At 38.4% G+C, this 15,043-nt stretch overlaps 1 protein-coding gene across 2 annotated transcripts in view; it reads left to right on the forward strand.

The window, feature by feature from the left end:
- LOC110373400 (zinc finger protein 541) overlaps positions 1-15,043 on the forward strand; it is a 222,395-nt gene that overhangs the window by 194,967 nt on the left and 12,385 nt on the right. For both annotated transcript variants that reach the window (XM_064039704.1, XM_064039705.1), the window contains 2 exons: positions 246-388; positions 1,777-1,917. In XM_064039704.1, the coding sequence (XP_063895774.1) occupies positions 246-388; positions 1,777-1,917 (284 nt within the window). The remainder of the gene's footprint in view (positions 1-245; positions 389-1,776; positions 1,918-15,043) is intronic.

The following is a 15,043-nucleotide window of genomic DNA, read 5'->3' on the forward strand; positions in this document are numbered from 1 at the left end:
TGCTGTACTAATAGGATGTAAAACTCCGTATAAGTAAAGTTAGGTAAAGTAGCTTGGTATGCACCGATGGGGCACAAAACGAAACTTTCGTTTGCTACTAAGAATATACACAAAATGTAAAATACTTACCTGAATATTTCCCCACCTATATTCAATATTGAATTAATAACCTGGTTATAATAACTACGTTTTTTAGACTGTTATATTCTCAAGTAGATTCCATTACACGTTTTTATGTTTATCAGGTTCATCAGGCACGCCAACCACCAGTGCGCCCACTAGTGCCGAGCGCGAAGTAACGACGAACGCGACCACGAGTGCGAACGCTCAGCGAGTCGCGTCGCCCATCTCGCCGCCAGCCGCGCGCACGCAGCCCCCGCATTCTGATGTAAGGATATTTGTAGTGTTTTATTGTATACTATAATATTAGTTATATTTAGTTAGGCTGATTATTCACATATCATTTGTATGAGAAAACATCATTGTGATTAAAAATAGGGGTAGGTATCACATAGGTAGTTTGACGTAAAATTCTACTAAAATATGAGAACAAGTGCGGCAACATCAGCAACACCTGTTTACCAACAAAATCTAATAAAACAAGCCGAGTTTTCGTTTAACTAAAATTAACCGCTGTAGCTTCTATAAAGAGCAATTTTGTGCCCAAACGGCAGTCTATTTATATTTAATAATAGACTTTACAGCAGTCTCGCATTGCCGCAGTAAATTACATTTTCTAATGCCACAGGCTCGACTGATGTATTTTTATAAATTAGTCCCATCACTACGGTGTAACATGCCTCAAAAACGTGCGCAACCCTAATCCGCTAATTTCCCATCAGTTAAGTAGTTCATATACTGCTTTTAGTCCGTCATTAATCTAGCTTTTTATACTTAGGCATGTCTGGCGGGTTTCCAACTGGCCATTCGTGTAAACTCAGCGACCGCCCTTATTAATTAAGCAATTAGCCCGAAATCCGCGTTGTGTGTGCTCTTTTAATTTTCCGCCATTAAAGGTTCTGACAAAAAACGTCCGGCAATATGCTGGTGTTTATCTATACTCGTGCTCGGCTAAATCAAGTGGACGTGTAAGGGTTAGCTGTGATGTTTGTTTTATTAAATTAACTTGTTGAACATATCTGGCACTTATTGTAGTAAATATTGATACGTGTCTGACTTCTTGTTTCACTTTTTGAATAGAGCTTTATTCTAACGGCTCTAAGGTTTTTCATACCAAAACGAAACATTTGCGACAAAACAGAACAACTACCTACCTAACATGAACCAGCATAAAAACTTCTCCAATACAATAAATTGTTTGAATTGTAGTGGAAGGAGTTTTTACACTATTTAGGAAAAAGTGAAAACTATTTGTTTTAATCCTGGCGAGCCGGTTAGACCTACTGCCTATTGGACACTTTATATATTAAAAATTGTTGGTCGCACGCTAGGCATTGTTGTTAAAATTAGGTACTTCAACAATGCGTGTCAGGTTTTCGATTAACGTAAGGGACAGCAAAAAATATTAAATATCAGGGTGCCTGTAATTGAAGTTCGTTAACGAACACCCTATACAAGAAAGCTCATACCAACAAGACCGCAAGGGTGGGTTATACCATTTAACTACAACGATTAGCCATACTATAACCGACCGTTAAAATTATGCCTATTGGTCAGATCGTCGATTCGACGGCAGATCATCGATTTGTCGTTATCAAAATGCATAGGTATGTCACACACAATTTAAAGTTACTTATATGGTATTTTTCCTTACAGTCCAGCAACGGATCGGACAAATCGAACGCGACTTCAAGCAGCGCGACCAGTGACTCGAGCCCCCCCTGCACCCCGCCCGCACCCCCCACCCCGCCCGCGAGGCCCAAGCCCAAGACCAGTAGCAAGCCCAAGTCTTGTACGGTAAGATACCAACTTTTTTACACTAACAGTATTAATTGGACAAGGCGTGTGATTGGAAAATAATTAGTACATGTCAAATTAAAACTATATTATAAAAAAAACATTTAACGGTACCTATGCTGATGAGGTATGAGGTATGATAAATACCTAAAACCAGCATTCATCTAAAAACACCGCATCCAAATTGGTATATCCATCTAAGACATTTATAGCGGTCAAACTTATTTATACTTAACACCCTTGTATATTTTTTCTATTAGATTCATGTAAACGAGTCATCTCAACAACTTATCAAGTTAACACCAACAAAGAAAGTTCAGTCTTGATCTTTGTCTCAACTATGCTTTGTCAAGTTCTTCATTTCATGAGTAAGCTTCAAGAAAACTAAATAAGTCCTTCATAGCTTGTAGCATTCATACTCTAGTTAAACTTCTTTGTGATAAGGAAGAACTATAAGAAAAATACGGCAAAGACTAGCAAAGCGAGCAGCACCAAGCCCAAGACTTGTGTTGTACGATAACAACTTTTTTACCTATTTATGTCGAAGAAAGAAGAAAAATACGGAGCTTACACAATACTGAGAACTCCCTTTGTTAATTAGTAGGATTGTAATTTATTTCTTTAAGTGCCGTCGTCATCATCAAAACATCTCAAGCGTTAATTTTTTCTCATTACCCACCCGAGGTTCATTAGCATTTAATGTAAAACGTAATCAAGATGCTGTTATTTTTTAAATGCCGCTTAACTAACGTGATTACCAAAATAAAGATGTAGTAGCTTGTACATAAAACTAGGTTAAATATTGCTGCTGTGTATTTCAGCGTACCGTAGCAATAAACCACTAAAACGTTGGAACAAAAAGACCAATCCCGGTAGAACGATAGTTGCCGGTCAACTCAAATAATTTTCATCCAACATTGACCGTAACTAACAGCGCGCGCCAAACAATAACACATCTGGGCGAAAACAAAACAGGCTACGGCGTAGCGTGTAACAATACTGGCTACGCTACGTAGCCGACCGCAAACTTCTACGGAGTTTCGTAGCCGACGCAGCAGTAAATCCTATGTAGGACTTGTACAACAATTCAAGCCACGTTGTAGATTGTGTATCGTTAAGTAACCACCGCGCACATTTATCTAAGTACACACACATATGTTATAGTTTGAGTGCCGATCTAGAACTTGTAAGGAGAGGACGTGCCAAATTTCTCCGTAAAAAACTGTACAAACCTCAAGGAACTTTGACCCATAAACTATTGTGATTAAACTCATTGTTGTGTGAAGTGTAAACAAATAAAAATATAAAATAATCAGTGCGCAAAAAAATATTCGGACACAGGTGCGCTGAGGAAAGCTCTTCACCCCCTCGGGTAAAAGAGACGGGACGCGAAAAGTTAATAATTCGTCCTTGTCACCGGGCGCACGTGCGGGCCACCTGCGAGCCTCCTGCCCTCATTATTATTCATTTTTTAATATTTTGGAATTATTGACACGACTTGAAGATGGTAAACGATTGCGTAATATGTGTGAAGCAAATAAGAACCAACCAATTTCTAAAATGCGTACAATGCAACAATTGCTATCATCCTTCTTGTACAAAAACAACTGACTACCGCAAACTGACTGAAGAAACCAAAGCTAACTGGACATGTCCAACCTGCCGCAACAAAAAGTTTAGCTCAAGTAACACCGACATGCACACACCAAATACGTCATCGCCTGCACCAAACAGCACAAATGAGCCTCTGTCGAACTGTACCTCCGACTCACCAGACCCAGGCAGCTTCTCGCAACTCACGTCGGAAATAAAGCTCTTGCGCGACGATGTCGGTGACCTTAAAACCAATATTAAAATGCTAACAGATCTCTTGATTCAATGTAATCAGCGATTAGAACTATCTGAGAAGAGAGTAACTGAGGCCGAAACCAAAATCCAATGCTTGGAGAAACAAGTTAACGAAATACCGGTGCTAAAGGCCACAATACAACAACTCAGCGAGCAAGTACAGTCTCAAGCTAAATCCAACCTGAAGAACCAAGTCGAGATATTGGGCATCAACGAAACTACTAACGAAAATCCCGTACATACGATACTCACAGTTGCTATGAAATTAGGTGTTGATCTTCAAGACACAGACATCGACTTCGTAACCAGAACTGGCCCCCGCTTCAACAACAACTCCGAGATAACTTCTAGCCCACGTCAAGAAAACCAGCCTCGCCCTCTGGTTGTTAAATTCTTACGACACAACAAACGTAATGAATTCCTACGTGCTGGGAAAACGAGACGCAACATTTCTAGCGAAAAACTTGACGTACCAGGTCCATCCAGAACCATATACATCAATGAGCGTCTCACTAAGGAGGACAGACAGTTATTTCGCGCGGCCAGATTACGCGCCAAAGAATGTGATTACAAGTTCTGCTGGATTAAGAATGGAACTGTTTACATCCGCAAAAAGGAAGGAAACCCCGCCATCACTATTAAGACCATGGATGACCTGTTGCGGTACTGCCCCGCGACAACTGCACAAACAAGCGGCTGACGCTCAGACAAACCTGTTATCATTTCAAATTTTATGTAAGCATGTTTTGTTTTGTTATTTTATCCATTTTTACATTTTTTTAATTTCCTTGATTATTTTAGTTCTTAAGAAACTAATGTCATTTTTCACTAACGGGCTTAACTACACATACACACACATTTGTCAACAACATTCCCCACAACACGCATATTACTTGACAAACTTAAGAGTCAAACATACACGAGTAGTAGTAATCAACACGCACGTATTCTCTCTCACACAAACACCAAAAAACATACTACAATTACATAAATACAAATACATAAAAACATACATTTTATGTAAGCACATATTGTTATGTTATTATTTTAACTATTTTTATTACCTTTTAATTCCTTTGATTATATTAGTTCTTAAGAAAATTATGTTATCACTCACTCAAGGGCTTACACATACACGGACACTAACACGCCAACAACTCTCCCTACCACATGCACATATCTCAACAAACTTAGGAATCCAACATACACTGGTAATCAACACGCACGGCTCCTCTCTTACACAAATACATAAATACATATTAAATACACAATACATACTCTACACGGCTACACAACACTATTTACCACAAGCTCTTTCTTATGGAAACGTTGTCAATCTCACTCAGTTTAATCAAGACGCAACAAAAATTTTAAATAAAAATCACGCACAAAAGCTTCTTTCTTACATCATTATAATAAATAAAAATGGCTTCACTTGACATCGCCAATGATATAGACGAATCCTTTTCAATAGAATGTCACACAGTAGATTCCCCAGAAAGTTGCAATATTATCCTAAATGTTTCCAAAGATAAATTCACAGTTCTTACATACAATATAAGAAGCTATCAAAAAAACTTCGACGACTTTAAAGTTGCTTTATATAGGTTGAACTCAAACATTGATGTAATTGTGCTAACAGAGTGCTGGCTGTCTGAAGGCACAATCTTAGAAGAAATGCCAGGGTACTACATATACAGAACCTCTTCCCAAGTTAACAAAAACGGAGGTATTGTTACCTACATCAGAACAGCTTGGAATAACGTTACTAGTACGGAAGCCAATCTAGCTGACGCTGACAGTTTGCTCTTAAACATCACATATGACATTACACTTCTAGCAATATACCGTTCCCCTTCTTTTACTAACGCAGACACCTTCTTCAGTTCCCTTGACACTATACTCTCAGATCTAAAACATAAGCAAACAATCATAGTAGCTGGTGACATTAATATTAACATTATAGACTTAGAAAATAACCAGGCTTCTAGCTATTCATGTCTCATGGCTTCACACGACCTGACTCCTGCGATCACTGCTCCTACGAGATGCGGTTCATGTATTGACCACATATTTGTTAAAACCAACGCAACTGCAGTCGGTCTCGTCTGCAACCTCTCCATCACGGACCACGACTTAGCGCTGTGCAGTGTACATCTTAAGCCGAACACGATACAAACCAAACGCTGGAAAACTAAAACTGATTGGAATGCTGTGGATGCCGAGATCACCCAATCCGACTGGGAACCCATTTACACTTCCTCCTGCGTCAATAACTCGATAAAAATATTTAACAATATTGTCACCGGCGCAATCAACAAGCACACAAAACAAATAAAGATCTCCAGGAAACTTGCTAACATCCAACCATGGGTCACACCCGGCTTAATAAGATGCATGAGACAACGTGACAAACTACATCTAGAATGCAAAGCTAACCCTAGTGATGACATCAAACGCCTAATCTATACACGTTATAGAAACTACCTGCACATGTTGCTACGCAATCTTAAAAACACACACAACAAAAACGAAATACACGTAAATAAAGACAACCCTAAAAGACTCTGGGCGGCTATAAAAAACATCTGCGGAAACAAGAGCACCCAAAACAGCGCTACACAACTAATTACATCTAGCACCTCCCCCACACAAGCACTTGATATCTGCAATCAGCACTTTGTCAACGTAGGAGAACAGCACGCAGCCAAAATCCTCAACAAACTCGGGATACCACACAACACACTAATAGACTCTTACCGGTCACAACAAAACAACTCACAATCATTCTTTATGAGTCCTACTGACGATGAAGAAATCACCAACATTATACGGAATCTAAAAATAGACAGTGCACCTGGTCCCGATCAACTCACAGTTTACTTACTCTCTAAATGCATCAATAGCTTTATCAAACCCTTAACCCACATATTCAATTTAAGTCTAGAAACCGGTGTCTTTCCAGATTCCTGGAAGACGGCATCCGTGACCCCCATTTATAAAACTGGATCTAAAGACGACCCTAAAAATTACAGACCCATAGCTCTCCTAAGCATAGTCTCAAAAATATTAGAGAAAATAGTTAACAAAAGACTCACAGAATATCTCGATAAAAATCACATCATCTCAGACCGACAATTCGGCTTCCGTCAAGGCAGATCCACCGAAGACGCAGTGTCACTTCTGACAGATCGAGTTTCCTTCTATATCGAAAACGGACAATACTGCATTGGTGTATTCCTCGATCTGGCAAAAGCTTTCGACACGGTGTCAACGGGACTGCTACTAAAAAAACTCGAGCTCATTGGCATTAGGGGCAACACACTGGAATGGTTCCGCAGCTACCTCACACACCGTAAGCAATACGTCAAAATAGGTGGACATAAAAGTAAACTCCTTCCAATTAATTATGGAGTACCTCAAGGCAGCACGCTGGGCCCCACCTTGTTCACACTTTACATAAACGACATAGTAAGCCTGCCCCTTAACGGTGCCGAAATTGTCACATACGCCGACGATACAGCCATTGTCTTTCATGGAAGGTCCTGGGACTGTGTACGGGAACTGGCTGAACGCGGACTTTCTGAGATAGCACAATCCCTAGACCATAATCTACTGACACTAAATGTAACCAAAAGCAAGTTCATTACGTTCTGCAAGACAAATTCTACCTGTCCTCCACGCTCATTCACTCTAAAAATACACTCGTGCACACAACCGCAAAATAATGACTCCCAACAACACTGCGCCTGCGAAACAATCGCACGTACTGACACCATTAAGTACCTCGGAGTCATCATAGACCAACACCTAAACTATAAGGCACACATCTACTCACTGTCTGCTAGAGTCCGAAAACTAATTCAGGTCATGAAAAAGCTTAGGGACTGCTCACCACTAGACGTACTGAAGACGGTATACTTCGCTCTCTGCCAATCCGTCATTCAGTACTGCATACGCATATGGGGGAGTGCTGGAAAAAGCACCCTCATAACTTTGGAAAGAGCACAAAGAGCTCTAATTAAGGTAGCCTTAAAACTACCTTTTAAATTTCCTACAGACACATTGTATGGAAAGTTCCGTGTACTAAGGGTTCGACAGCTATTTATACTCATGGCAACTCTTGCTACTCACGCCGTCATCAAAAAACGCGCCGACTACCAGGACTTACTTAGAAAACGGATCTTTAGAATACCTTTACCTAATGCCAACTCTGAATTAGCCAGACGTTGCACCCAATACTCAAATCCTAGCACGTACAACAAGGTCAACAGAATTTGTGACCTTAGAGACTGTACTCACAATATGTGTAAAAAGAAGATAACTGCAGCCCTACTAAAACTGACTTACGTCGAAACCGAAGCTCTGCTGTAGTACCTACAAAGCCACCAACACCATCAACATACCTACAAAGTCACCCACACCATCAACACTATCACTCTCACACTGACACTACACACCACACACTCTCTCACCTCACACATACACTCATTCACACATGCCCTCACATACACACCAAACTAGCATAAAAGCCCGATTAATTCACCTAGTTTTAATATCATTTTCTTTATATTATGTACCTCAATTTAAGTTCCAACATCCTTAGCTCATAATTTCCTTTACTATTTCATCTCCAAAGATTTGGTACCTATGTAACTTTATAATATAAGCAATATTAAAGCACTCAGAGCCACAAGATACAAGCTGTGCTTAGTTTGTGGCTCAACGGTATCTACCACAATGTAAAGTTGCGTTTTTGATAATAAACATTATTTTATTTTTATTTATTTTTATTTTAGTGTATGTGTACATATGAGTCTCGGGTAAACCATTTATAACTTGCTTGAAGACATTGCATTGTTGAACAGGCTCGGAGGTCCAAAGTTCGTCAATAGAGATTCAATCTTTGCTTATAAAATATAAATATTTTTTACCATGTTTAATAAAAGAATGAAGCAGAAGACGTGACGACACTTATAATACCGTCATGGAATTTTTGTTTTCCTTTTAAAATTAACAACATCAATACAACTCGCGAAAAGATTACTTATTTAAATTTATTTTTAGGAACACCCGGCAGCATGAAACCCATCGCATTTGCGACGAACAAATTACGCGATATTTTATTCAGCAAAACGCCCGTCAACATTTTTCTATTCATAAAACAGGAAAATAACAGCTCAATAATATGGAAACTTCGCGAGCGAAATTGTTCGTGTATTAAAGCTGTAATTAATCGTTGGAAATTGAAAGCTGCAACTAGAACATAATTGAGTATTATTACTTAAAATCCAAGTTGAATTATGAATCCTAGTGAGTGATTCTAGTATGAAAACAATGTAAGTGGACCGTGGGAAGTGGGGTGGTCGGGATTCTTATGCAAATGGCGATACATCGCGGATTGGAGTGCGAATCGCCGGTGAATTAAATCGGCCATTCATCAGCTTTTGTCAGGGTTTAATAATTCAGGTGTGGTCGCGGACAACCCCTACCATGGATTACAGATATATGTATGTGTAACGCGATAGACAGTTTTGGGATCCTTTGTTTTGAAATACTTTAAATTTTTCTAAATTAGATTTTACAGATTTTTGTCTCATTGTTTATTTTATAATAATAAATACAGCTATTTTTAATCAAGTGTTATAAATTATACCTTTTGATTTTCAATGCTTAAAACAAAATAAAAAAATTAATCTCAAAAAATATCAAACAATAATTTTATGTTGCTCTTATAAAAACGTAACAAGCTTAGAAGCAATCACTTGAATGAGATCATACCTACTTATGAGTTTGGTTCACCCCAAAGACGATCGAAACTCACAACACAAACATAAAAGTTCCATAGTAAGGGGGCTTGCGAATACGGTCCCGTGTCCACCGCACGCCACCTGTTCCGTCCCATAGACGCCATGCTTCAAGGCCTACCCAGTTTGAACCGGTTTTATCGCATTGTATCGAACTAGATCCACTAACATTTTGCACTATAGGGAGCTATTTCAATACAAGTTACGATGAGAACTTTCCAATGAGAAATGTGCTATTATTAGATGTGGGACTTTTGAAACTTATTAGTTTTGAGCGCACCTGTTTTTATTAGGGGCAGCATTGATTCAAATTAGATTCAATAAAAACTTTTGATTCTAATATTACATATAATTATGAAATTGGTTCATTAACGTTAACTAATGAACGTTAACGTCAATAAATATGTAACCTGTACAAAGTACTTGTATACCAGAAGTACGTAGAGGCAATTATTTCGCTATTCCGTCTGACTGCACACAATAAATTCAAAATATGATCCCGGCACAAACATTCCGCCACATTCCGCAAAACGAACGAATCAAAACAAACATGACGCACATAGCAAAAATAATTACACCGCTCCACTCATTAAAACTCACGCAGACACGAGATACACTCGAATACAGTTGATTTAACATGCGGAAAATTCACTATACTCTATCAGTTTTTACACGAACTCCGAAAATATCATCACACAAATAATTATTACGATCGGTAACTGTCACTCGAAAATGGACTCTCGTTACACGCGTTAGAGGTTAGTTTGTGTTATTGTCGTGGGCTGTTGACAGAAGGGGTTGAACATTAAATAGGCATTGCAGACCAGGTATGCGTCGGGGTTTATTAAAAGCACTCACTTTGATCGGAGCCTGATTCGACGTCACCTGCAGGAAGCAATAAAGCCGGTTCCACACGAGCACATAATTACGAACGGTCCGGTGTACTCACGAATATAATTCCGTCATAACATTGACAAAGGCTTTCAGTGTAAACCCGTTGTTTAATTATTGAATACTCATGTATTCGCTAACGAGGTTTAGACGGATTATAGCGGGATGTTCGCGTTCATTGAATGCCATCAGAGATTGAAGAGATCGAAATGTGATTGAAATTCATGCTTCCAATAGCGGAATTATTTAGCACGTAGTGATACCAATAGTCTACAAAGTTTATCAATACCAAATACACGCAGTTTTAAAAATCCCCCTTTTTCAACAAAGTATTTATTTGTCGTCTCTATAAAATCATACTGTATCTGGCATGTCGTAATAACTGAATATTGAAATGGAGACTTTTAAAAAGCCTTTGTGTTTTACGTGAAATAGTTCACAAAAACGCCATTTATTATGATGTATGAAATTCGAACAAACCGAACTCGGCTGGTATTAAATGCAATACTGTAACTGTACGGATTTATTTCACAGCGGTTTTCTCGGAAACAGTACGAGAATTCAATTACACATATTTGTCGCCAGTTGTTGCCATTTAAAATGAAATATGCTGCATCCTTTTGTATGTCTCCAAGCATTTTTCAGTAAATTATAAAAATGTATTGTGTAGCTGACATCGGAACGTAGCTTAGTACTTCGGGATAATTTGTAGGCTATTTACGCATTGTAATAATTGAAAAAGTTTTTATTTACTAGGGCTTTTATTCATTGCCCATACTAAATCCATATTTTAATTCTCTAGCTGAACTAATCAACCAACATCAGTTTTCATTAACTTTATTAATAGTCCAGTTTACCCACAGTTTAATGTTTTGCCAAAAATAAGAGATTGAATCTGTAGGAAAAAAGCATGAAACATCTCCACAACTGCGCTTTAACTGTAATCCGACCGCATCGGTTCACCACTTTCGCGGTTTACCACTTTTCAACTTTATTACGAAGAAAATGTTTAATTTCAAACTTTATCCCATCGGCATAAGGTCCACAATTACTTGTAATATTTAATATTAATAAAGCTTTCAATATAGGAGATCACGTAGGCATTTTCCGAGTACAACTGGATAGCCTCTCGAATTTCGTCTGGAATCGATTTGTGTTAATAACAATGGGTTTGCTGTGTCAGGAACATATCGCCGGCGGGCGGGGGTTAGCTAGCAATCGGCTCGAGACGTCAGCCATAATTATGGGCCAGTTGCACACCGCCGTAATAGAACACGTTTGGCGCCTGACATTGACGTCGGTGATCGGCTTTCATGTCACTGGAGTATTATCTATGTGTGCGGTTTATGATTGTTTCGGCTATTCGGCTTAATTGTATCGTCTGTGTTTGATAGAGGATATTACACTGCTTTGTTTTGCGTACCGGCCGAAATATTTGACCGTTCAAACTTTATAAATAAAACAAGTTATACGTCAACAAATTGAAACTGTCTCAAGCCCAAACTTTAATCTAGTTCTCCAAGATTTTTGGAACAAAGACTTATTTGGAGTTTACTTGACCGCAGCTAAGATCTGAAGACGTCATGCAAGCAGCCTGGCTTGCGGCCAATAAAATTTGTTAAACGCGCGTCAAGTTGTCATCTAAACCTTAACATTTTAGAAACAAGCTCCTGAAAATTGTGTTTCTTAGAACAGTGCCATTGTTTGAAATTGCACTGCAGTGTGCAGCACACAAAGAGCTGTTTGTTACGTAAACTCGATTAATATAGAGAGTCCATTTGGCCGTAAACAGCCAATCTAAAATTAAAACCATTTGCGCTTAATTTCGTTACAATCAAGGTTGCAAAGCTAGAATGAGTTTTTGTGGTTTTTATTTAACTTTTTCAATTGGAAGTTTTGTTATTTAGTTGAATCGGATACAGTAAAATGTTTAGGGCTAATTATACAGTCTCCATTTTCCGGCAAGGTGACACAAAAACGTTTGACATTATAACCCACTTTCCGCTACAACCTTCCTTTATCATTCAAGACGTGCCGCTTTTGCCAATATCCAGACATCCATATTTTATTTACAAGTGCATTCAAAGGACATTTATTCTCGCGGGGAAATCGTATTGAAGAAACGTACCTATTGAGTAGTGAAACATAATTTGGTGGAATTTCCAAGTTGAATACAGTCATTGAGGAGCTGACAGTCCTGACGCCAATGTGGCGTGTTCATTATTGTTACAACAACTCTATTGAGTTTCACGCGAGGATTTTTCTGCTTTTAATAAATACATCGACATTTTTTCTTTAAAGTCTAACCGGATCTCAAATTAAGAATATGTTACGGGAATGAAGTCTTCGTTGAAAGAATGCCACCTTACGCTAAAAGATTTTTTAAATGGATTATCTACATTACTCCCAACTCTTCAGATTACTGACTATGTTTATCTAAACAGCGTCAGCGGGATATATAATATATTTATTTTGCTCACTCACAACGCTATAAAAATAGAAAACATTTTCATACATAAATTCCTTAACTTCTCAATCCAGACCAGCGACGGACATCTTACAACATAACATAACACAGCAAACATCTTCACGTTCCAAAACTGTCACCATACAAAATAAGAGCCCATTTTCCGTTGAAAATACGCGGGAATTTTCAATAGAAACCAATTTTCGGCGTGGTCAATACATGTTTAGCGGCCCCGCTGGGCACAGCGCTCAATAAGTGAAGATTGGGCCCGCCACCGCTGCAATTTTTGACGCGAACCACAAATTACATTTGCTGCCTCTAAGGACCAGCGCCATTCTTGCCGTGCATGAGGCTGCAATACACGGGGAAGGTGTTGCCAGCTTTATATTTGAGACTACTATAAAAATGTGGCGCATTCATGAACGGTGCGCCAATTTATTTACAGGTATTTTAAAGTTGTGAATTTGTATAGATTCTGAAAATATTTTTTTTTTATCCGAGTAACTTATACTTTCTTGATTTGATGATACAAAACTTATAGGTACAACTCCTAAGAACCTAAAATCTAGTTTTCTGTTAGGGCTTCAAAACATCTTGAATTCAGACAAATAAAATGAAAAAACTTCAACACATATCGCTTTAGTATTTTAGAGAACAAAGAACGCTAGTGTACCCTCATCTCAAACCACGTCCCAAAAGAATTCGTCGCTGTCTCTTATCGAATTCTACGTCTTTGTACATAGGTACCAACTTCGCTCCAAATTCGATTCTTTTTCAGCTGTCATCTGTTCAAATATCTCATGGACTTTTGATTTTTCACCCCTGATGCAAAGAAATTTACCAAACTTTACCCGAGATACAATCGCCAATGTTGAAAATAGAAAACGAACATTGGCCCCGCGAAACTTTTCATATATTAATTTCAGGGACTTTTAATGGGGGCGAAGAAAAAGAAACTCAAAAGTGAAATTGAATTTGTTACCCTTGACAGATGTTACACTCTATTTTTGATCATCTCTCAGGCGCTCTCAATTTAAAGTGAATAATAACGGTTCTGTGACTAAATTAACTAACACCATAACATATGCATAGAGTAATCCCCGAAACATCGCACGTTGATTAAAAACAGTGGCAGCCCTTCTGGAGAGATCCAACAATAATTCATAAGTTTTTGCTAGAAAAGGGATCGTTTATAAAGACGGTGTCATTGTTTTAGGGCGAGCGACGTCGCGATCCCCGCTCGAGTCGCTCCATTAATAATGTAGGGTGACAACGACGCAGGTGCGGCCCGCTTCGCACCGATAAACGTCCCGATGCATAATTGAAGACGTGTACCTAACGTAGCACTTACGTGACTCCCTCTATCTCCTAAGCGTAACATCTACTTAAAGCACGTGTACCTAATAATAGATCGTTTTCTAATACCACGTCCGACAGCCTATAAAAAATATTTATTCGCTAAGCTGTTTACAAAACTCAAGCCCCATGGTAAACGTAGACGGATCAAATGTCGCGAAAATACATTTCTATTTCAAAGAAATGTCTTTTGAAGTACATTTTTCTTTGACACATTCGTTTCGGTAACCCTCAAATAGGGGCTATAATTTAACGTTTTTCAATTCGCTAAATAGAATAACATTTTGCAATAACGGTAGGAGGTAATACTGTTGAGACAGTTGTTCCAGAAAACGAACACAAGCAATTAAATTATTTCATTAAAAGACGAATATTTAAGGGGACACCCTATTTTAAAAAGTGGAGACTTGACCTTTCTAACCTATGACCTCGGCGCCACGTGGCCCCTTCGCCCCTCAACTTTAATGTCAGACTTTGCGTGACCCTTACTTGTTGGCTTCCAAAAATCAGCATTAATAATTTTTCACACGAGTATGACAATAGCTTTGAATTATTCTGACACACTCCGATCCTTTTAAATTGTTTTAAGATGCAGAAGTTTTACGAAATATTTACGATTGTTAGTAAATAAATATTCATTATGAAGAAGTCAAATAAAAATATCAATAACATCTAAGAAAAAGAGAATCCTGCTAAACTTTAAAGGTAACTTGGGTACTAAGAAAGCAGGTGAAAACTACTTTATGTCAGGTTTATT

This window comes from Helicoverpa armigera, chromosome 20 (assembly GCF_030705265.1).
Source record: "Helicoverpa armigera isolate CAAS_96S chromosome 20, ASM3070526v1, whole genome shotgun sequence".
Classification (NCBI taxonomy): domain Eukaryota; kingdom Metazoa; phylum Arthropoda; class Insecta; order Lepidoptera; family Noctuidae; genus Helicoverpa; species Helicoverpa armigera.